The sequence below is a fragment of the Thrips palmi genome, unplaced genomic scaffold (genome assembly GCF_012932325.1).
Source record: "Thrips palmi isolate BJ-2018 unplaced genomic scaffold, TpBJ-2018v1 HiC_scaffold_1, whole genome shotgun sequence".
NCBI lineage: Eukaryota > Metazoa > Arthropoda > Insecta > Thysanoptera > Thripidae > Thrips > Thrips palmi.
This window is the reverse complement of record NW_023144620.1, coordinates 10270795-10291602: the sequence shown is the minus strand read 5'-3', so window position 1 is coordinate 10291602 and position 20808 is coordinate 10270795. Positions and strand designations below refer to the sequence as shown.

The following is a 20808-nucleotide window of genomic DNA, read 5'->3' as shown; positions in this document are numbered from 1 at the left end:
TTCGACCATTCGTTGAAAAGGTCTCATCAAGACCAATTTGGATAAGGAATAAAAAAAAATTGTTGGTCATCCCTTTTTTTGTCAACGTCTATTAATCAGGGTGGGCCAAAATTCAGGCTCCCATATTGAGTAGGTTGAAATTGACATTCACGTTGTGTATTTTGGTGAAGTACTGCTACAGGGTTAGATCATAGGTCAAACGAGGCCCGGCCCCGGTTCACGCCCAATGCTAACACAACCAAGTTCAAACTAGCCGCTCACTGGACGCATCTCACTCGTAGTTTCAGTGGTCTCCGCGGTGCGGCGCTGCGCTCGGCTCGTTTGGACCCATTTCTGCTTGCGGTGCTTGGCTGGACACATTTTTGCATTATTTTGTTGATTTTGTCGTAGAGAGGCTTTGGCATAGGCCTGACAGTCCCACCGAGTCGTGTAATGAATTAGTCTCACCATGAGTATGTCTTTGAGACGGGTACAATCATTGAACATCCTGCAAAACTTTCAATTATCCTCTCGGGATGTTAGCCGTAACCTTAAAAGAGACTTTTCACTCCTGAGTGTTTCTGGTACGGAACTCGGTCAGTCCGGTTTACTCAGTGTCACTGGACACCGTTCACCATTTCGTACTTATTACAAACATGAAGTGGAAGTATCCAAGAGAATTCAATGGAAGAGGCCAGAGAGAGTCCCATGCATTCTCCCAGAGAAGAGCGGAGATCTCTCGGGATTACCAGAAGTAGATTTGAATGAGCCTCCACCTTTATTCAAGGATTCTACTGAGTTCCAGACGTACGGCAAAATTTTATTTTACCCTCTTTTGTCATGACCAAGGGTACAAATTGTAAATAATTTTGTCTTGTGAATTTTCAGTGCTAGTGAAACCGTCAAACGTATTTTTGGCCTGAAGTTTCAGACTTCCGCTGAAAGAAGGCAAGCAAAAATTGATGCCATGACCAAACAGGTGAAACGACACAAACTGGACAATAAATCAGTGGAAGTTAAAAGTAAGGCCTCGTGTAAGTGTTTGCTATTTTGTTTTTGGTGAGTGAGTTCTTCACGTTTTGTTTTAATTAATAGTTGCCAAGTGGACTGCCATCATTCGAAACTTGCAAGAGCACACCACAAAATTCCCACAAGACCGTAATGCTAAAGCAGACCTGAAAGAAATTATTGAGTTTCGAAAGAAGCGAATGAAGCTTTTGCGCACTCTGGACTACAGAAGATTTGAATGGATCCTTGAAACCCTAGACCTTCTCTTTAAACCTGCTCCATCGTAAGTTTGTTCTTTATTGTGATAAATTATTCTATCATATTTTGTATTACATAAACCAATTTTCTTTATTTTTCAGGTCCCATGAAAGAGTTGAGAGGAAAAAATCGATGAGATGGTTGACTGCTGAATACATAGAAAAAGTGAAAGAACAGAAACTAAATGAATATAAGGAGGCTTTGAATTCACAGAAAATAGGTTTTTTGAAGTCAAAACTTTCAACTATGGAAGCCATTGTTGAAGAAGAAAAGGCATTTGGAGTGATTCCTAGTTTTACTGAAGAAGACCTGAATCAAGTCAAAGAAACCTTAAGATTGAAAATTGAGGAAGAAGAAAAAATGCACCCCTCTCACCAAGTAGAAAAGGAAGTTTACTAAGTGGTTGGTGTCAGTCTGATGTATTTCATTAATTGTTATCACCCATTGTAAGGTGTATTTAAGGCCCACATGTGGTGATGTTCGTCTGAACTTGATAAAAGATGTGTGTTGAGATTATTGGGATTTAATGAGCTGGAGACCAGTTAATAAATTATGTCTTTAATTTGAATTATTGGCATCAGAATATTTCTCTCTAACTCATTAAATAAAGCATCACATACATATGTACAAATTACTACAAAACCCTTGTTGGAAATGAAAAAGTTTCCTCAGAATCAAACATGTTTTCTCCTAAAATTGCTTGTAAAGAAACTCTGACAGTAGGTTAAGAGCTTTAGAAAAACACAGCCTCTTTCGCACATAAATTTAAAATAATTAGTTATATGCATGTGAAAGACATATGCAAATCCAACTGTGGGACAGTAACAATGGCAACCTAACTAATATCCAATTTTAATAATCTTCTGTTCATGCATTGAAAATTTGAAACAAATTGTAAACAAAATAAAAATAATGATCAACGTCCTGAAAAATACAAAGAGGCACAAAGAAGCAACCAACAGAAATTACATGGGGCTCATGATTAGTCAAAATAATACAACATTCAAGTATGGCACTGAAAATGAGACATGGCCGGTAGACAAGGATACCAAATTGGTTACAAAGGAAATTGTGATCGCGCCATGATGAACAAAAACATAAAATCACAACAGACTTTGGAGGGTAGAATTATAAGAGGAATGAACAAAAATGGCAGATTCATTAAATGATATAAATTGTAGTAATAGTTTGATTGTGTTACATACGCTGATAAAAATTAAAAGAGACAATAGATAGTAAAGTAAACAGAAGCTACACTAATACAATACAAATACAAGGCCTCTCCTCTAAAATGCATTCTTGTCTTTTGAGGAAAGGATAGTGCTTTACATCAGTGACCTCTTAGAATAAAAAGAGTTATCACTTCATTTATGCAGGGATGACACAATTAAATGTAAAGAAGTAATTGGCAAAGTACAGTGGCAGGAGGAAAACACCATATTACTAGAAAAAAAATTAAATAGACAATAAAACATTTTCAAAACTAGATAAACATTATAATACCTAAACAATTGTTCAAAAACAAACAACAAAAGGCAGTTTTGATTTGGGGTTTGTAATTATAAGCTCGTCATTGCAGGTGGTCTTGCATAAGCTTTTGGAATGAAACCATATTTTCGAGTTTTGGGAGCATAAGCCCACAACCATCCATCAACTGTCTGATTGGCTAAGTCGGCATAGATCCAATCCCCTCTTCTCACTGACAAATCATCAGGAGCTTGAGCCTGGAACAAAACAAGGAGGATAAGAGAAAGCAATTTGCACACAATAATAAGGTACAGTATTAGCAGACAGTAGAATATCTTACCTTATAGTCATAAAGCATTACAAGTTCAGTTCCATATCGAAGATCATCAGTGCTTTGGGAGGTCACATGATGTGATGTGTGGTAAGTAGCTGTCTGTGGCGAATTATTTTGACTTAAGTGACCTGGAGGGGAAAAAAGACAGTTCAATAAAGTTACTGAATTAAAGAGAAACATGCAAAGTCAATTTTTTCATTACCCTGAATAACATCTGCAGGATACACAAATCCACTGGGAACAAACCCTTCTTGACCGTCACTTCGTACAATCCAATACCAATCTGGGTCTTCTCTGTTGAGAACTGTGACAAACTCCCCTCTTTCAACACTCACATCATTTTCATCTCTAGCAATAAAAGTATAGAGCACAATGTAGCGTCCAGATGGATCCTGAAAACAAAAATAAATGCTTCATACCAACACTCCACAAAATTAACTTTGGACATATGTCAGCATAGAAATTTCTTTAGCCCACCTTTAGGAATGGATGCACCTCTGGCTGAGATGAGGATGCACTATGAAGAGAAGCTTGAGAACTGGCCATGTTCAGCTGGAGTGCAGAAGTAGCGACAGTTGTTTTCTTATTCCCATAACTCTCACAATCTGACATATCTGGGGAAGTAAAATATCTCAAGAGTAAGAAGGTGAGCTGTAGTGGATACAATGTTTCAAATCATTTTTAAAAAATACAATACCCGCTCTGTGATCTGGAGAGTCGTCGTTGTTATTGATATTATTTGCTCCTCCATTTGAAGCAGATGACAAATTTGCTGAAGGCCCCATCCCACATTCTTCTCTAGGGAGTTTCTTTTTGACATTGTTCAACGCAAGCTCTCCAAGCTGAGAATTATACAGAGTACAATACGAGTGTGGAATGAAGCCTTCTTGTCGAGTATCTGCTGCTATCACATAGACCCAATCATTCTCACGGTACAGAACATTTACCACCTGAAAAACAAATTTTAAGAATCTCAATTAAAAATTGCTTACAGAAGCCCACAGGTATGAGATTACACTGGACCAGCAGGGAAGATTAAGAGAAAATTTACCGACCTGACCGCGTTTAACTTCTAATTCATCATCCACACAAGGGGTGAAATCATGTAAAACAACCATTTTACTGTCAGGAGATAATCCATTTTCTTTCTCAATCCCAACTCTTACTAAGGTTTCAATGGATGCACTGCCAGTAATACGTCCCATTCCAAGGGGAGTGCCCCCTCCACGAGACAATTCTTTGTCGACATCAGAAGAACCTGAAAATCAGTAGAAAATTGTTAGTAAGGATATTAGAGCTCAACATTAATTGACCATATCAAACTAATAGAGAATAATGAGTATTTCAATAAAAATGTTCCGTGTAATTATTGATTTCTGCAAAATAATCATTTACTGAAGAACATGCCCCATACCCCCTTAAGATTCATAACATTTTAATAGGTTAAGAGGTAAAAAGTCCGTAACAAATTACAGGCGCCATAAATTTAAAGACCTAATGAGCCTTCAAAAAGAAACCTGGCACCGAGTACTAGCGCGATTTGCGAACGTCCGGCCCAGACCGCGACGGATGACGATCCTGCATGCAACAGGTGCAAGGGGTGCCTGGACCGATTATCTTTGTCTTAGGCGAAAAGAGTCCACATACACATACACGCTCACCCGTCCGCAACGGGAAAACCACATTTGCGCCACTTCAACTTACTTTTCTTCTTTTTGCTACGTCCTATGCGGACAGGACACAGAAACGCCATGTTTCCTAAGCATTATTTACATTTACGGGGCGACAAAGATGACCGTGTATGGCCATTACACCGACTTCCGAGCCCAAATTCCTCGGGGCGAACGCAGCCAACGCGAGCAACAGCAGCAGGCCCGAGCTCGAGCTCCAGGTCTCTGACGGGGACGGGGACGGGGACGGGGACGGCTTCCTTGAGCTTGCTTGACGGAGCGGCGCTGGAGCGGCCGGGGCAGCGAGCTCGTGTCGCCGTCGCCCTCGTCGCCCGCCCCGGAACCCGGAGGAGAGCCCGGAGTCGAGGGCAAGGGGCGCGGTGGGGCCAAGAGGTGGGGACGGGGCACCGAGACAGGTAGGAGGAGGAGGGGCTTTAAAGACCGGTCTTCAGGTGTGCGGGGAGGGGGAGGGGGCTCGGGGGCCGTGCATGTGTGCGCTTGGCCGGTTCGGTTCCCACAGCACTTCCAGTAGACTGATTCCGAGAATCGACTTCGTCTCTCTCGCACCTGTGGGCGACGCCCCAGGAGTGTGAGAGAGTCAAAACGACGAAAGCGACCCTCGGAATCAGTCCGCAGGACTAAGCTAGGGGGAGGGGAGGGGTGGGGTCGGGAGCCGCAGTGAGGGGTGGGGTGGGGCTGCGTGGAAGGCTGAGTAGTAGGCGCGTCCATGGTCGCTACTTGCTACCCGGAGCACCTGGCTGGAGCCTCAGCCTCTGCCCCTCTGGCCGCCGGAGGTACCGTTCATCTCGGTTCACCCAACGCATCAAGCTGCATGCAGCGTGCGGCGTGCGCGTGCGCGTGCCCTGAGTGGACGACGTCTACTTCCTCTGTCGCACCCCAGGGACCCTCGACTCAGTAACAGTAACACATGGCAACCTTCATCTCGGTGCGCCGGTTTTACCGAAGGTGCAACCTGGAGGTGCATTGTGGATATTTGCACAAGTACGGTGCAAATAGGTACTGCTGTGGTATTTGCACAATTTGTGCAATCCCCTTAACAAGCGCTATTTGCACAATTTGTATTTAACAAAATCGTGCAAATATCCTTTGCTCAAAGTTTTGCACAATTTGTGCAGTCGACGAAACCAATGCTATTTGCACAATCGTCCCGGCGGCAAGTCATTGGTCATTGACACGGTCTCTCTCAACCGAAACAGTAGCGAAGTTGGAAGAGGGACTGACAGTAGTGCGACCGTAGGTTCAACTCCACGCTCCTCTGATTTTCTTTCCCTTATTTTTCACGCCAATTGTGATAATCCCAACAATCTACGCTACTTGCACAAACTGTGCAATCCGTCGGCTTACCATTATTAGCACAAGCCAAGTCGAATTCCTGCGTGCGTTTTCTATGATGGAGAAAGGTTGGCCACCCTGCTTCCGGCCGTTTGTGTTTTGTCGGTTCGTTCTTTCAAAAGATTTCAAGCGAATAACAGTCGCAGTTAATCGGGATTCACACGTCAACACTTGCATCAAGAACCAAAAGCTCATTGGTTTTCATAGCTGATCGGAAATGATGGAGGTGAGTTATCAGAAAACGAAATCACAGTGATATTCTTGTTGAAGTTAATCACTTAACTGGCAAGCAAAAATGAAGTTCAAACAGTGACTATGCCATGAAGTGGTTTGGACTTTACTTTTGCTTACCTGACCTTATTGGAGCTGTTGAATATCCCAACCTGTGTTGTTCTAGGACAATGACAATGATGATGGGCTCGTTGCTGGGGAGGGATTTTTCCTCGGCCAAGAATTTGCATCGTACAATGAGTTTGAGGACAGGCGTTTGGCCTTTCAAGAAAATACCTACTGCCTATTTGTCATGAGAAGGAGTGAAAGGTCACAGAACAACATTTTGAAATTTAATAAAATGCAGTTTGAATGCAAACAAGCAATGTCTACTCGACCTGCCAGAGGGAAAAAGCCACACCATGAGTAAGTGTTTTGCTTGCCACAATAAGTATTTCCAACTGAAGGTTGTCGTGTTCTAACCCAGTTTCTTTTTTTTAAATGCAGGTCCTATAAAATTGGGTGTGAGGCGAGGATACATGTTGCAGCAACGACCGCAGGGAGACTGAAGGTCACGGCATTTCATGATGTCCACAATCATCCTTGTAATGAAACTACGTATTTTGGATATCCTGAAGTGCAAAGGATGTTCTAGGTAATGAAATTGTTTTTCATAATTCATATTTTTTCAAATTTTGCTCTGAAAAAATGAAACAAAGAAAAGAAAATATTAGGCAAATTTATATTTTAGTCACAAGACCAATCTCAGCTGGCATTAATTACCTCAGATTTGCCAAGTCCCGCTGAGTAACTTCACCACATCCCATGTCCCTCAATACTGATCTCACGACAGAGGGTTTGACCCCACCTTTGAAGAGAAGCTTTGCTGTTGATGTGGCCTTATCATCGTTTAAGTTAGAACGCCTAGTTTTAGGCAAAGCTTTAAAGTAAGCTTGGTCACATGTGTGGTTATGCTGAGTTATAATTTTTTTCACAACTAAGGCCGTCTTGTTGGCAATAAGGTGCACCATTACTGGACAATCGACTTTCCAGGTTCTGCAAACGTAAGATCAAGATTGTCAACTGTATACATAAAAGAACAAAGAAAGTTGTAAGAGCAACTCACGCCTGAAAGTTTCGCTGTCCTGTTCCCTGGTTAATTCTCTTTTTTCCCCCTGACACACATGTTAGCACAATGTTTTTGTGCACAAGTGCTTCATTGTAGAGGACTGTTTCACCCCGCCCAGTCAGCTTCTTATTTTCATTTTTAATGGATGTTGAAGTGTCAGTAGTCCATTGGAAACAATTCTTCTTTGCATAGGAGTTAAGGCACCTCTCCGCATCTGTCCATGAATCAAATGACTGCCCTACAATAGGCAGTGGTGCACTAGTATTTTCTTCAACATCTGGCTCCTGAACGTTTTCTTCGACATCTATCTCCTGATCTTCCATTTCTCCTGCTCGACATAATGATAATATGGTTAGGAAGCCAAGTCAACCTTAACCTAACAATTTCTCTGCTATTTTATAAAACGAACGTCGTTGGCGCCACGCAAACAATGATTCAGCACTTGTATAATTATTGATTCGATCCATTCACTTACCAGCTTTTCAAAACGGTAGCAAGAATCTTGTGATAAACTTCAAGGGGGTAACGAAGAGATGAGCCGAAAAGATTCAAACAACTGGCAACAGTCCCACAGACTCGTAAGATGCGATCGGGTAAAAATCGGGCAACTAGTGTGATTCGCTCTGTGCAAATAGCTGTCATTTTGAAGATTCCACAATTTGTGCAATTTGTGCAGGTACCGGTGTTTGCACAAGCAGACACAAGCAGACGACTTTGTTGTTGTTGGGGGGGCTGCCAACCTTTCCGCCATCGATAGGAATGTCGACACGGCAAGTGCAAATAATCCCCTTTATGGGTTGAATAATTTGTAAGAGTACCAAGTTCTGTCATGGAGTCTGTGTCTGTGACTCCATGGTTCTGTTGAAACTGTACAGTTGGCGGGAGAAAATATGTTGCTGTGCAAATAGGTTTTATTCAAGGTAGTGCACAAGTTGTGCAGACAGGTGTGCAAGAATTATTTGCACGGGTTGTGCAAATACCCAAGGCTTCCTTCAGTGCACAAATTGTGCAATTATAAATCCATGCCTCGTGTGTTTCACTTTGCAGCCCCACGTGCCGACGAGCTGACGAAAATTACTTGTTGCGCGTGCTTCCACACGTTTGTCGATCTCAATGGACTGCATCGCCACCAAGAAAATTTCTCATGCTGTAAGTATCTTTTCTTTTTACTAGCTTCGTTAATCATGAAAGTAGAACAAAAATATTGCTCTTTAAACATTTCTTGTAATATATATTTTAATTAGTAATATTTTCGACAAATTTGATCGGTCGTACATTAAAGATCATATCTTCGTTTTCCGTTAATAAATCTATAATTTTAGACAACTGATTTACAAAAAATAAAAAATATCAAAAAAGGCAACAGTTTTAAATAACTGCTCTCAAATCACGACGTTTGCCCCAACCCAAGCTCTTTGACTGTTTCAGGTAAAAATGCTCTCCCATTCACAACACGTCGCCCTTGGGCTGTGCCCAATAAGTTTCTTAAGTTGGCTGTACAGGAGAATCTCCGTCCCTTAGAGTATTTAAAACGTAAGTGCCAAATTCTGATGAAAGCTTGAGATTCAAGTGGCTTTTTGTCATGAGAGTGCGTAACAATTTTTTTATTTGTCGCAGGGGAAAATATAATGTGGCCAGTGGGACCAAACGTAAGTGAAGAATGTTGTAAGCAGCTCCGTCCATCCTTGCGAAACGCCTTTAACACTGTTTTGTTCTGTGTTTTCAGGATTTTTTAAATTATGACGAATTAGAGCCCATGGAAAATGGCCATGATAATGAAGAATTGAAGTCTGTAAGTAATAGTGGTCTCTATATGCTTATAAAGAAGTGCAGACTGCAATAACAGGGTCTAGAGTACTGTGGTATTTGTGTCCATGTTGCAGGAAGGCAGCAAAGTGCAATCTCATTTCGATGATATTCCTATTCATACGAGAAAAGAATACAACTATGAAGAGATGGTTGAAAGGGCAATTGCTGCTGATGAAGCTTTTCTACCACATTTAAATAATCCGGATATGGTATTAACATCTAATGTTTTCAGGTATTTTTGGAACATGTTTTTTGGGTAGTCTCATTGAACACGTTGTTCATTTTACTCTTTGCATACATTCCTTATCATGTTGGCCATGGAGCAGTTGTGTTACTTGGGCTGCATGAGTATGCAATGGCTGCCCATTTTGAAGGCCTTGTCACCACTCTTTGTGGATACTGTGCTATTGGAATGATATTTGTTATCCTTCAAGGCTTAGCTTCTTTGTTCGGGCTTATAAGAACTAAGCGTTTTTTGAGATTGTGCTATATTGTTGTGAAGGTATGTAATCAAAGCCTTTCGTTTCCATGTTGCTAATTATGATGATAATTGTGATTTTTATTGTAAATGTTTCTTCTTTTTTATTTGGCAGGTTTCACTTTTGACCGTTGTCGAATTAGGTATCTTGCCTCTGATATGTGGTTGGTGGCTTGATATTTGCTCTCTGTCAATGTTTGATGCCACCCTCAAAGATCGAGAGGCCAGCTTCCGCCTTGCACCAGGAACAGATTTATTTATTCACTGGCTTGTGGGCATGGTACATGTGTACTACATATACCATGCCCACAAGCCAGTGAATAAATAAATCTGTTCCTGGTGCAAGGCGGAAGCTGGCCTCTCGATCTTTGAGGGTGGCATCAAACATTGACAGAGAGCAAATATCAAGCCACCAACCACATATCAGAGGCAAGATACCTAATTCGACAACGGTCAAAAGTGAAACCTGCCAAATAAAAAAGAAGAAACATTAACTGTTGTAAATATAAGATTAACCCTCTACATTTAAATTTCCCACTGAATCTGCCTATCTGTATAAATGTATATTTGTATTTGCCGCTGTACCATCTTCTCATACTGCACATAATAAGTCATGCACTAATTATCATAGTCACTGCCTGTGTGTAATTGCTTGCACTTGTCACTGTTGCATTTCCAGCTCCAGCAGCAGCCATGTTAAATAAATGCTCACTTCCTGTCCAGACTCCAGAGTGTTCGTGTCGTGTTCTTTTGCTCCCGCTCCCTTATCGTGTATCATCAGCTAAATTCAGACAATAGAACTAAACTCCAAATCAAATTACAACATTTACAATAAAAATCACAATTATCATCATAATTAGCAACATGGAAACGAAAGGCTTTGATTACATACCTTCACAACAATATAGCACAATCTCAAAAAACGCTTAGTTCTTATAAGCCCGAACAAAGAAGCTAAGCCTTGAAGGATAACAAATATCATTCCAATAGCACAGTATCCACAAAGAGTGGTGACAAGGCCTTCAAAATGGGCAGCCATTGCATACTCATGCAGCCCAAGTAACACAACTGCTCCATGGCCAACATGATAAGGAATGTATGCAAAGAGTAAAATGAACAACGTGTTCAATGAGACTACCCAAAAAACATGTTCCAAAAATACCTGAAAACATTAGATGTTAATACCATATCCGGATTATTTAAATGTGGTAGAAAAGCTTCATCAGCAGCAATTGCCCTTTCAACCATCTCTTCATAGTTGTATTCTTTTCTCGTATGAATAGGAATATCATCGAAATGAGATTGCACTTTGCTGCCTTCCTGCAACATGGACACAAATACCACAGTACTCTAGACCCTGTTATTGCAGTCTGCACTTCTTTATAAGCATATAGAGACCACTATTACTTACAGACTTCAATTCTTCATTATCATGGCCATTTTCCATGGGCTCTAATTCGTCATAATTTAAAAAATCCTGAAAACACAGAACAAAACAGTGTTAAAGGCGTTTCGCAAGGATGGACGGAGCTGCTTACAACATTCTTCACTTACGTTTGGTCCCACTGGCCACATTATATTTTCCCCTGCGACAAATAAAAAAAATTGTTACGCACTCTCATGACAAAAAGCCACTTGAATCTCAAGCTTTCATCAGAATTTGGCACTTACGTTTTAAATACTCTAAGGGACGGAGATTCTCCTGTACAGCCAACTTAAGAAACTTATTGGGCACAGCCCAAGGGCGACGTGTTGTGAATGGGAGAGCATTTTTACCTGAAACAGTCAAAGAGCTTGGGTTGGGGCAAACGTCGTGATTTGAGAGCAGTTATTTAAAACTGTTGCCTTTTTTGATATTTTTTATTTTTTGTAAATCAGTTGTCTAAAATTATAGATTTATTAACGGAAAACGAAGATATGATCTTTAATGTACGACCGATCAAATTTGTCGAAAATATTACTAATTAAAATATATATTACAAGAAATGTTTAAAGAGCAATATTTTTGTTCTACTTTCATGATTAACGAAGCTAGTAAAAAGAAAAGATACTTACAGCATGAGAAATTTTCTTGGTGGCGATGCAGTCCATTGAGATCGACAAACGTGTGGAAGCACGCGCAACAAGTAATTTTCGTCAGCTCGTCGGCACGTGGGGCTGCAAAGTGAAACACACGAGGCATGGATTTATAATTGCACAATTTGTGCACTGAAGGAAGCCTTGGGTATTTGCACAACCCGTGCAAATAATTCTTGCACACCTGTCTGCACAACTTGTGCACTACCTTGAATAAAACCTATTTGCACAGCAACATATTTTCTCCCGCCAACTGTACAGTTTCAACAGAACCATGGAGTCACAGACACAGACTCCATGACAGAACTTGGTACTCTTACAAATTATTCAACCCATAAAGGGGATTATTTGCACTTGCCGTGTCGACATTCCTATCGATGGCGGAAAGGTTGGCAGCCCCCCCAACAACAACAAAGTCGTCTGCTTGTGTCTGCTTGTGCAAACACCGGTACCTGCACAAATTGCACAAATTGTGGAATCTTCAAAATGACAGCTATTTGCACAGAGCGAATCACACTAGTTGCCCGATTTTTACCCGATCGCATCTTACGAGTCTGTGGGACTGTTGCCAGTTGTTTGAATCTTTTCGGCTCATCTCTTCGTTACCCCCTTGAAGTTTATCACAAGATTCTTGCTACCGTTTTGAAAAGCTGGTAAGTGAATGGATCGAATCAATAATTATACAAGTGCTGAATCATTGTTTGCGTGGCGCCAACGACGTTCGTTTTATAAAATAGCAGAGAAATTGTTAGGTTAAGGTTGACTTGGCTTCCTAACCATATTATCATTATGTCGAGCAGGAGAAATGGAAGATCAGGAGATAGATGTCGAAGAAAACGTTCAGGAGCCAGATGTTGAAGAAAATACTAGTGCACCACTGCCTATTGTAGGGCAGTCATTTGATTCATGGACAGATGCGGAGAGGTGCCTTAACTCCTATGCAAAGAAGAATTGTTTCCAATGGACTACTGACACTTCAACATCCATTAAAAATGAAAATAAGAAGCTGACTGGGCGGGGTGAAACAGTCCTCTACAATGAAGCACTTGTGCACAAAAACATTGTGCTAACATGTGTGTCAGGGGGAAAAAAGAGAATTAACCAGGGAACAGGACAGCGAAACTTTCAGGCGTGAGTTGCTCTTACAACTTTCTTTGTTCTTTTATGTATACAGTTGACAATCTTGATCTTACGTTTGCAGAACCTGGAAAGTCGATTGTCCAGTAATGGTGCACCTTATTGCCAACAAGACGGCCTTAGTTGTGAAAAAAATTATAACTCAGCATAACCACACATGTGACCAAGCTTACTTTAAAGCTTTGCCTAAAACTAGGCGTTCTAACTTAAACGATGATAAGGCCACATCAACAGCAAAGCTTCTCTTCAAAGGTGGGGTCAAACCCTCTGTCGTGAGATCAGTATTGAGGGACATGGGATGTGGTGAAGTTACTCAGCGGGACTTGGCAAATCTGAGGTAATTAATGCCAGCTGAGATTGGTCTTGTGACTAAAATATAAATTTGCCTAATATTTTCTTTTCTTTGTTTCATTTTTTCAGAGCAAAATTTAAAAGAGAGGGTCGTAAGGGGAAGACTCCCGAAGAACTGCTGTGTGATACTCTTCAAGAGCTTCTTGATACCGATCCCGAGGCTCATATTCGTGTAGGAAGAAATGAAGACAATGAATTGGAGTTTCTATTCATCCAGACCTCTGGCATGCGCAAGACAATGCAAGAGTTTGGCACTGTGCTTCTGATGGATCACACTTACAAAATAAACTCCAGGCGTATGCCTGTGAGTGTGTTCATGACGATGGATGGGCATGGTGATGGCAGGCCTGTTGGCTATGCATTTATTGCGAATGAACGATCTGAGACCATCGCCAATGTGCTCCAGTCATTCAAAACGTCAATTGGTGCTGAATGTGCTTCAAAAATCAAAACTGTCATTATTGACAAAGATTATTCTGAGGCAAAAGCCATAAAGAATGTGCTACCAGATGCCAACATCCAGCTCTGCGATTTTCATGTGTCCCGCACATTCAAGACTAGGGCCAAGAAGGAAGATCCTAAAGTCCTCGTGCTAATCAACTCTCTACGATATTGCAGCAGTGAAGAGTTCCCTGGTATAGTTGCAGAACTAGAAAATATTGCCTCTGAAGAATTTTTTGATAAATTCAAGAAAGACTGGTTAAATTGTAAGCTAGCTTGGTGCTTCAGGGACAAACAGAAATCTTTAAATTTGGGAAACAACACTAACAATCGTTTGGAAAACCACAATTCCAAAATAAAGATGGTGAGTCATTATTCACTTAGCCATGTTGATTTTTTAATATTATATTTTACAAATTACTAAATGCTTTTTCATTTTAGATGTTGAACCAAGATAATGAACTCCATGAAGCTATTCAAAATCTCATCAAAATGGTCAAAAATAAAGAAGATGATGTTTTCTTTAGAAATACTGTTGAAAGTGCCAAGCAGCATTATTGTACCAAGAACAGTGACCCTGTTGTAAACACTATTTTGAATGACATGACTAAATTTTCTGCAAAATTAATGATCTGGGAGCTTCAACAGACTGTGACTGAAGCAGAGATGGCAAAGTTGAAACCTTCCACCAAAGATTGCCAGTGTACACATTGGTGCAGTTTCAATTTGCCCTGTAGGCATATTTTTCATCAAAGAAGATTGGCTGGTGAGTCTCCTTCAAACGAAAAGTTGTCTCATAAATTCAATTAAAAATTCTGGAATGATTCAACTAATAACTGTCTGTTTCCTCTCTAGATTGTCAACTTTACTGCAAGGATGAGATTAACCCAATGTGGCTGCAGGGATATGAGTCAAGATCTGAAGATACCACACCACATTCCCAGAATATAAGTACTGTGGTTGTGCCTTCAAAAATGATGCCTCATAATGCAAAAGACCGCTACACACATTCAATGACTCTCCTCCGCAAAATAGGAAATTTAATGTCGGAGTCTGGTGAGCGTCAGTATGCTGAACGCTATTCTTTCCTAGAGAATGTCTTTGAACTTTGGGCTTCAGGCAAAGAAACAGTCGCTCTAGAAATTATGCAGGCTCATGGTAAGAAATTATAACAGCATATAACGACTAAACCTCCTTCATGGACCTTCCTTGTCATTACATATTTATAATTTGACAGATACCAACCTGTTACTTCAGACAACAGAAAATCATGCATGCCAAGAAAATGCTGAAAATGCTGAAAATAATTTGAGTGGAGAAACTGTAGGTCCTGAAAATGCTTTTGGATTTGAAGCAACTGAATTAAATTCCAACGAAGAGAGGGTAGCCCCTATTAATGACTTGTTTCAGCAAATTGCTGAACATAGCAATACAAGCTCAATCAACATAGTCCATACCTCTGCTCAAATTCATGGCAAGCCTGGTAAGATATAACTTGGCATATGTGAAATTGTCTGCACATTATGCTGTTCATACGTACATATTATGCTTGATTTTTTTATCCATTTTATACAGATAACAATCTCCCGCAAAAAAATGTGACTGCAATTAAGGCACACAAAGCAACTGAATTATATTCCAACGAAGAGAGGGTAGCCCCTATTAATGACTTGTTTCAGCGAATTGCTGAGCGTAGAAATGCAAGCTCAATCAACATGGTCCATACCTCTGCTCAAATTCATGGCAAGCCTGGTAAGATATAACTGGATATATGTGAAATTGTCGGCACATTTTGCTGTTCATACGTACATATTATGCTTGATTTTTTTATCCATTTTATACAGATAACAATCTCCCGCAAAAAAATGTGACTGCAACTAAGGTACACAGAGCTGTAGCACAGGATTTGGATAGTATTACACCAGCAGATGGTAGTGATTGTGGAAATGATTCAAGAAGGGAAAGTGCAAGGACACGGATAGAAAACTTTAAGTCTGTCTTTATGGAGCCTGTAAACCAATCTTCTTCCCAGCAGAACCCTTCAAAGAATGCTTTAATGTCATGTAAGATCAATATTTTATTTTCATTTTCTTGTCTTTACTACCATTGTGATAAACTTGACTTTTGCCCCTTGGGTTTTATTACAGATGATGGAGAATGTATAAACCATTCTAGTTCCCAGACTTTTGTCCCCATCCCCCAGGTCAAAATGTGTTGGTGTAAACTGTCTTGTAAAAGGTAATGTGCTTTAGAGCAATTACAATTTTGCGGTCAAAGGAACTGTTAAAGTTTTCATCTATCCATATTTCTGACTTTTTTTTCTAGGGCTGTTGCTGGGCCTTCACACAAAATGGCTGGAAGGTCATTCTGGGTATGCCCCTTAGGAAAGTGTGGTTTTAGGACACTTGCTCCTAAAGTTACTGAGGACAGTAGTGTTAAAGTTGCTGAGGACAACAATGCTAATAATGATAAAAGTACACCAAACACTTTAGAAATTCCCATTGATTATGAGGTTGATAGTGGAACAGAGAGCCTAGCCATGCTTGTGTCGCTTATTAATTCACAGTCTTGGAATGATTGTGAATTTGATGAATGTGACCAAAACGCAGCTGTAGCGGAACTAGAACAGAGCGAAAATAATACTGAAAATAGTACAGCTCATGAAACCAACCATGAGGAAATGTCAGACAATTCACAAATTCTTGATTACAATGCAGTCTCTGAGATCAACACTAAAAATTTGTCACAAGGTAAGTCTATTTCCAGAAAATTTCAGTTTGTTGAGAGTTGTAGTCTCATTGCATAGTTTATTTCAATTTGTTTTCTTATTTTAGCACAAATGGACATCTCTCAGGCCATTGCTGGCGTTAAACTTCCGCTGGCTATAAAACACAGAGGCAGGCCTGAAGGTCTTGGAAAAACTGTGTGGGACTGGCCCAAAGGAAAGAAGGGACCAATTCTCAAAAAACCATGTAAGTTTCAATTCTTGTTAGACCTGTTTTTATAAACAAACCCATCAGTTGCAGAATATTTTAATTTTTTTCAGCTGCTGCAAGGCTTATTTCCTCTGTCCCTCAGAATGAGGAAGAGGACCGCAAGAAGAAAGGGCTGTTAATTAGTGACTTGGACGTTAAGCAATTTGATGAAGAGGGAAATGTTTGGACTGTCCGGAGCCAAGGGAAGAAGACTAAAGGAAGTACTTACAAAGTATCCAAAGATGGTAATGGTTTGTGGGTTTGTGAGTGTGAAGATCACAAACGCCGACACATCACTTGCAAGCACATATACAAAATCATGGCTTTTGTGAAAAAAACAAGTATGATGTTCCTTACAAAAATATTCCCTATTCTGGTAAACAAAGTATAACTTGGTGTAATTATGTTCTTCTCTTCTTCTTCCAAGGTTCCTCTACTACTGTTAGTCTGACTCTCTCTTCACACACTGGTAACCAATGCATGTTCATTTTTGCTCTCGCCTCGTGGTCACAGTGTTCAATGCAGAGTCAGAAATGAAGTAGCTGACTCCTTGGTAGTAATAACATTTCTGCTTATGCTCTAACACCTTAAATGTAATTGCCTTAATTATGCTTTATTTTTATTTGCTTAGCCCTCCTCTCCTTTGGTGTTTAACTAAAAGTTTGGCGTGTGAACACTGTAATTTATTTCATATGATTTCAGTTCCAAATTGTACTTGTTGTGGTCAAATCTGTTTCCATGTAAATATTTGGCAAACTTTTTTTTTTAAATCCTGTATCTTGATTCTTACTTTAAACATTTTAATTTGTTGCTTGCTTTTTTCTCATGGTAAACTTTTTTTTGTGAACATGTTTGCCAAATATTTTTATTTCTGTAATTGATGAAGCATTTCAAAGTCAACATCACAACTATGATGGCAATGCCTTTTGAGAGATTCAAGGTTAGTCTCTGATTAAGTACTTCTTATATTAAGCAGGGTGTTATGTTCTTTGCTAGGTTTCCTTTAGATCTGCTGTCAGTGCGGTGAATTTGATTATTCCCCAATAGGCAATGTCGAATAGTGCCACCCACTAATTATTAATGTGTGGTTTACCTCAAAGATAGTTGTGAAACTGTGTTCTTGACGTAACTTGGTCATAACAAATCAACATGGAGGTACTTTGAACTCAGTTTTATCTCTTACCTGCTGTATTTTAACTTTTTTTGGTCTATAGATGCTGGCAGTGACAAGGAAGATGGAAAACTTTTTTGCTGTAAGTGTGGTGAGGAGGCAGGGGGTGGCCACAGGTGCTCGGTATGCAAAAGTGCTGTGCATGGTATTGAGCCGTGTTCGGTGGCTGCTCCAGGCGCAGAAGAGGGGTACGGCCAGCCTAGAGTTTGTGGGTGTTGCAGTGGTCTGTATATTTGGTTCATGATTCATCACAATTTACTCCTTTTTTCAAAATGCCATTTTTCTTATGCTGAACATTGATTGATTCAGGAGGCACCAAACGAAGGTCTGCTGACGTCTCTCAAATAAGCTGCTCACAGATTTCGTGTTTGCCTTGTCTTTTAGGCAAGGCAACAACGGGAAAACTCCAATGTTCAATATGTGACAAGCAACTTCATGACACAGTTGAGTGTTGTCGCATAGAGGATGGACAGCGCTTTTGCAGGGACTGCTCAAAAGGTTTGTGGTCAATCAAACTATGGCAAACCACAATTTGTGTCACAGCAAAAATATTTTTCTCATTTTACAGGAACTACCCCTTCTAAGGTATCCAGACAAGGCAGGAGTCTTGTAAAGAAAAAATTATTTTCGCCCCAGTAAGTTTTGCAATAGCATTTAATGATCTACCCTTTTAGTGTCTTGTGATTTGTATGCTTCTGCAGCCAATATTTCATCATATGCAAGTTTTTGTTGCCCAAATGTTTTAACGGTTTTAAATTTCTTGTTTGTGCTTGTTTAGCGCTTACTTTTTATTATCTTTTGCTTTGAATGCTTCTACAGCTAATATTTGCAAGTTGATGTTGCTTCAATCTTTTAACAGTTTAAAATTTCTTTGATTTGTTTGTGCTTGCTTTGCGCATACTTTTCAGTGTCTTTTGCTTTGAATGCTTCTGCAGCCAATTTTTGCAAGTTTATCTATGTTGCTACAATGTTTCAACAGTTTTAAATTACTTTTTAAAATAAACAATACACCTGAAGATGTGCAAATTTCTTTTATTATCTTCCCTTCCCTAGGCTTTTAATTTCATCTAACTTACAGAAAGAAATGAAAGAGTTCAATATCCAGACCAAGACATAACAATTACGAAAACCTGCAAAAAATCAGTTCTAATTTAGAATCTGGAGAGATTTCTCCATTTAAAAAAATATGAATTATGAAAAACAATTTCATTACCTAGAACATCCTTTGCACTTCAGGATATCCAAAATACGTAGTTTCATTACAAGGATGATTGTGGACATCATGAAATGCCGTGACCTTCAGTCTCCCTGCGGTCGTTGCTGCAACATGTATCCTCGCCTCACACCCAATTTTATAGGACCTGCATTTAAAAAAAAGAAACTGGGTTAGAACACGACAACCTTCAGTTGGAAATACTTATTGTGGCAAGCAAAACACTTACTCATGGTGTGGCTTTTTCCCTCTGGCAGGTCGAGTAGACATTGCTTGTTTGCATTCAAACTGCATTTTATTAAATTTCAAAATGTTGTTCTGTGACCTTTCACTCCTTCTCATGACAAATAGGCAGTAGGTATTTTCTTGAAAGGCCAAACGCCTGTCCTCAAACTCATTGTACGATGCAAATTCTTGGCCGAGGAAAAATCCCTCCCCAGCAACGAGCCCATCATCATTGTCATTGTCCTAGAACAACACAGGTTGGGATATTCAACAGCTCCAATAAGGTCAGGTAAGCAAAAGTAAAGTCCAAACCACTTCATGGCATAGTCACTGTTTGAACTTCATTTTTGCTTGCCAGTTAAGTGATTAACTTCAACAAGAATATCACTGTGATTTCGTTTTCTGATAACTCACCTCCATCATTTCCGATCAGCTATGAAAACCAATGAGCTTTTGGTTCTTGATGCAAGTGTTGACGTGTGAATCCCGATTAACTGCGACTGTTATTCGCTTGAAATCTTTTGAAAGAACGAACCGACAAAACACAAACGGCCGGAAGCAGGGTGGCCAACCTTTCTCCATCATAGAAAACGCACGCAGGAATTCGACTTGGCTTGTGCTAATAATGGTAAGCCGACGGATTGCACAGTTTGTGCAAGTAGCGTAGATTGTTGGGATTATCACAATTGGCGTGAAAAATAAGGGAAAGAAAATCAGAGGAGCGTGGAGTTGAACCTACGGTCGCACTACTGTCAGTCCCTCTTCCAACTTCGCTACTGTTTCGGTTGAGAGAGACCGTGTCAATGACCAATGACTTGCCGCCGGGACGATTGTGCAAATAGCATTGGTTTCGTCGACTGCACAAATTGTGCAAAACTTTGAGCAAAGGATATTTGCACGATTTTGTTAAATACAAATTGTGCAAATAGCGCTTGTTAAGGGGATTGCACAAATTGTGCAAATACCACAGCAGTACCTATTTGCACCGTACTTGTGCAAATATCCACAATGCCTGGAGGTGAGGTAGTTTCAATCGCCAGGACCGCGCTGCTCGTAAGCGCCGCGACTTGAATTGATTTGGTCATTGCGTAGGCACAGTACTACACAGTGCAGCGCAGCGAGCGTGGAGGCCGTGCGCCGAATGGCAGGCAACCCATCCGGCATGCTGGGCGCGAGCGCACGAAGGGTTGCCTACACGCAGGCGTTCACCACGACTGGCACACTGCACATGGAGGAGGATGACACTCGTCCTCCTCTTCGGTTCGTAACGCGCATTTCATCGTGACTTTGACTGCGCACCGAAAGATTTTTGCGAAATCCGAAGGGAAGGACAGTCGCAACCGATACCGACGTTCAATCGTTCAATCAAGCGCACCGGAAACGACAACGAACGGAAACGTGCGCAGTTGGCGATCTTGGACATTCCACAGCGGGACTCTTTGAATTTTTGTACAGTACGTACCATTATCAAACGCGTTCGCATGTGATTGAAAAATCCCCTCGTGATTCGATTTGCATATTCAC

The 20808-nt window shown here is 40.5% G+C and overlaps 8 protein-coding genes across 16 annotated transcripts; 4 read left to right on the top strand and 4 right to left on the bottom strand.

Annotated features, from left to right (window-relative positions):
- Positions 1-307: 307 nt before the first annotated feature.
- Positions 308-1813, top strand: LOC117640745 (28S ribosomal protein S15, mitochondrial). Its single transcript, XM_034377635.1, has 4 exons — positions 308-786; positions 868-1001; positions 1075-1270; positions 1347-1813. The coding sequence occupies exons 1-4, from the start codon at positions 449-451 to the stop codon at positions 1642-1644; spliced, it is 966 nt and encodes a 321-aa protein (XP_034233526.1). The 5' UTR covers positions 308-448; the 3' UTR covers positions 1645-1813.
- Positions 1788-6216, bottom strand: LOC117640741 (SH3 domain-containing protein Dlish). 2 transcript variants are annotated; one of them, XM_034377623.1, is made up of 7 exons: positions 6082-6216; positions 4102-4304; positions 3744-3996; positions 3524-3660; positions 3249-3438; positions 3053-3174; positions 1788-2969 (listed from the first exon to the last, which is right to left on the bottom strand). In XM_034377623.1, exons 2-7 carry the CDS (start codon positions 4249-4251, stop codon positions 2805-2807), a joined length of 1017 nt encoding a protein of 338 aa, XP_034233514.1. In that variant the 5' UTR covers positions 4252-4304; positions 6082-6216; the 3' UTR covers positions 1788-2804. The 2 variants fall into 2 exon arrangements, with proteins under 2 accessions (XP_034233514.1, XP_034233503.1); XM_034377612.1 differs by lacking the exon at positions 6082-6216 and adding an exon at positions 4751-5043.
- On the top strand, positions 6157-7160 carry LOC117640808. The gene is made up of 4 exons (XM_034377705.1): positions 6157-6295; positions 6467-6705; positions 6787-6934; positions 7031-7160. Exons 1-3 carry the CDS (start codon positions 6287-6289, stop codon positions 6932-6934), a joined length of 396 nt encoding a protein of 131 aa, XP_034233596.1. The 5' UTR covers positions 6157-6286; the 3' UTR covers positions 7031-7160.
- Positions 6620-8352, bottom strand: LOC117640759. 3 transcript variants are annotated; one of them, XM_034377639.1, is made up of 5 exons: positions 8227-8352; positions 7884-7964; positions 7406-7736; positions 7063-7335; positions 6620-6979 (listed from the first exon to the last, which is right to left on the bottom strand). In XM_034377639.1, exons 3-5 carry the CDS (start codon positions 7729-7731, stop codon positions 6958-6960), a joined length of 621 nt encoding a protein of 206 aa, XP_034233530.1. In that variant the 5' UTR covers positions 7732-7736; positions 7884-7964; positions 8227-8352; the 3' UTR covers positions 6620-6957. The 3 variants fall into 3 exon arrangements, with proteins under 3 accessions (XP_034233530.1, XP_034233528.1, XP_034233527.1); XM_034377637.1 differs by having other exon boundaries at positions 8149-8326; XM_034377636.1 differs by having other exon boundaries at positions 8089-8300.
- On the top strand, positions 8349-9758 carry LOC117640795. Its single transcript, XM_034377666.1, has 5 exons — positions 8349-8557; positions 8837-8941; positions 9026-9057; positions 9135-9200; positions 9292-9758. Exons 1-5 carry the CDS (start codon positions 8431-8433, stop codon positions 9475-9477), a joined length of 516 nt encoding a protein of 171 aa, XP_034233557.1. The 5' UTR covers positions 8349-8430; the 3' UTR covers positions 9478-9758.
- A 236-nt stretch (positions 9759-9994) lies between these two features.
- On the bottom strand, positions 9995-11959 carry LOC117640790. Its single transcript, XM_034377652.1, has 5 exons — positions 11751-11959; positions 11367-11471; positions 11250-11281; positions 11107-11172; positions 9995-11015 (listed from the first exon to the last, which is right to left on the bottom strand). The coding sequence occupies exons 1-5, from the start codon at positions 11875-11877 to the stop codon at positions 10830-10832; spliced, it is 516 nt and encodes a 171-aa protein (XP_034233543.1). The 5' UTR covers positions 11878-11959; the 3' UTR covers positions 9995-10829.
- Positions 11951-18862, top strand: LOC117640701. Of its 5 annotated transcripts, none has more exons than XM_034377543.1 (17): positions 11951-12081; positions 12344-12424; positions 12572-12902; positions 12973-13245; positions 13329-14064; positions 14142-14466; positions 14556-14858; positions 14938-15183; positions 15276-15452; positions 15545-15763; positions 15848-15938; positions 16026-16450; positions 16535-16672; positions 16747-17016; positions 17103-18069; positions 18156-18344; positions 18415-18862. In XM_034377543.1, exons 3-15 carry the CDS (start codon positions 12577-12579, stop codon positions 17210-17212), a joined length of 3639 nt encoding a protein of 1212 aa, XP_034233434.1. In that variant the 5' UTR covers positions 11951-12081; positions 12344-12424; positions 12572-12576; the 3' UTR covers positions 17213-18069; positions 18156-18344; positions 18415-18862. The 5 variants fall into 5 exon arrangements, with proteins under 5 accessions (XP_034233434.1, XP_034233425.1, XP_034233416.1 ...); XM_034377534.1 differs by having other exon boundaries at positions 12027-12159; XM_034377525.1 differs by lacking the exon at positions 11951-12081 and adding an exon at positions 12099-12219.
- Positions 13148-20650, bottom strand: LOC117640800. Of its 2 annotated transcripts, none has more exons than XM_034377691.1 (4): positions 19699-20650; positions 19289-19527; positions 19060-19207; positions 13148-13277 (listed from the first exon to the last, which is right to left on the bottom strand). In XM_034377691.1, exons 1-3 carry the CDS (start codon positions 19705-19707, stop codon positions 19060-19062), a joined length of 396 nt encoding a protein of 131 aa, XP_034233582.1. In that variant the 5' UTR covers positions 19708-20650; the 3' UTR covers positions 13148-13277. The 2 variants fall into 2 exon arrangements, with proteins under 2 accessions (XP_034233582.1, XP_034233572.1); XM_034377681.1 differs by lacking the exon at positions 13148-13277 and adding an exon at positions 18859-18976.
- Between the last annotated feature and the right edge of the window lie 158 nt (positions 20651-20808).

Coding starts and splice junctions, on each gene's coding strand:
- LOC117640745 (XM_034377635.1), top strand. CDS start 449: ATGAGTATGTCTTTGAGACGGGTACAATCATTGAACATCCTGCAAAAC. Junction 787..867: donor GATTCTACTGAGTTCCAGAC/GTACGGCAAAAT, acceptor GTGAATTTTCAG/TGCTAGTGAAACCGTCAAAC. Junction 1,002..1,074: donor TAAATCAGTGGAAGTTAAAA/GTAAGGCCTCGT, acceptor TTTAATTAATAG/TTGCCAAGTGGACTGCCATC.
- LOC117640741 (XM_034377612.1), bottom strand. CDS start 4,799: ATGGCGTTTCTGTGTCCTGTCCGCATAGGACGTAGCAAAAAGAAGAAA. Junction 4,305..4,750: donor ACGTAGCAAAAAGAAGAAAA/GTAAGTTGAAGT, acceptor ACTGATTTTCAG/GTTCTTCTGATGTCGACAAA. Junction 3,439..3,523: donor AGGTGCATCCATTCCTAAAG/GTGGGCTAAAGA, acceptor TTTTGTTTTCAG/GATCCATCTGGACGCTACAT.
- LOC117640808 (XM_034377705.1), top strand. Junction 6,706..6,786: donor GGGAAAAAGCCACACCATGA/GTAAGTGTTTTG, acceptor TTTTAAATGCAG/GTCCTATAAAATTGGGTGTG.
- LOC117640759 (XM_034377639.1), bottom strand. CDS start 7,731: ATGGAAGATCAGGAGATAGATGTCGAAGAAAACGTTCAGGAGCCAGAT. Junction 7,336..7,405: donor GGACAGCGAAACTTTCAGGC/GTGAGTTGCTCT, acceptor TTACGTTTGCAG/AACCTGGAAAGTCGATTGTC. Junction 6,980..7,062: donor CGGGACTTGGCAAATCTGAG/GTAATTAATGCC, acceptor TCATTTTTTCAG/AGCAAAATTTGAAAAAATAT.
- LOC117640795 (XM_034377666.1), top strand. CDS start 8,431: ATGCCTCGTGTGTTTCACTTTGCAGCCCCACGTGCCGACGAGCTGACG. Junction 8,558..8,836: donor CCAAGAAAATTTCTCATGCT/GTAAGTATCTTT, acceptor TGACTGTTTCAG/GTAAAAATGCTCTCCCATTC. Junction 8,942..9,025: donor TCCCTTAGAGTATTTAAAAC/GTAAGTGCCAAA, acceptor TATTTGTCGCAG/GGGAAAATATAATGTGGCCA.
- LOC117640790 (XM_034377652.1), bottom strand. CDS start 11,877: ATGCCTCGTGTGTTTCACTTTGCAGCCCCACGTGCCGACGAGCTGACG. Junction 11,282..11,366: donor TCCCTTAGAGTATTTAAAAC/GTAAGTGCCAAA, acceptor TATTTGTCGCAG/GGGAAAATATAATGTGGCCA. Junction 11,016..11,106: donor ATAATGAAGAATTGAAGTCT/GTAAGTAATAGT, acceptor TCCATGTTGCAG/GAAGGCAGCAAAGTGCAATC.
- LOC117640701 (XM_034377543.1), top strand. CDS start 12,577: ATGGAAGATCAGGAGATAGATGTCGAAGAAAACGTTCAGGAGCCAGAT. Junction 12,903..12,972: donor GGACAGCGAAACTTTCAGGC/GTGAGTTGCTCT, acceptor TTACGTTTGCAG/AACCTGGAAAGTCGATTGTC. Junction 13,246..13,328: donor CGGGACTTGGCAAATCTGAG/GTAATTAATGCC, acceptor TCATTTTTTCAG/AGCAAAATTTAAAAGAGAGG.
- LOC117640800 (XM_034377691.1), bottom strand. Junction 19,208..19,288: donor GGGAAAAAGCCACACCATGA/GTAAGTGTTTTG, acceptor TTTTAAATGCAG/GTCCTATAAAATTGGGTGTG.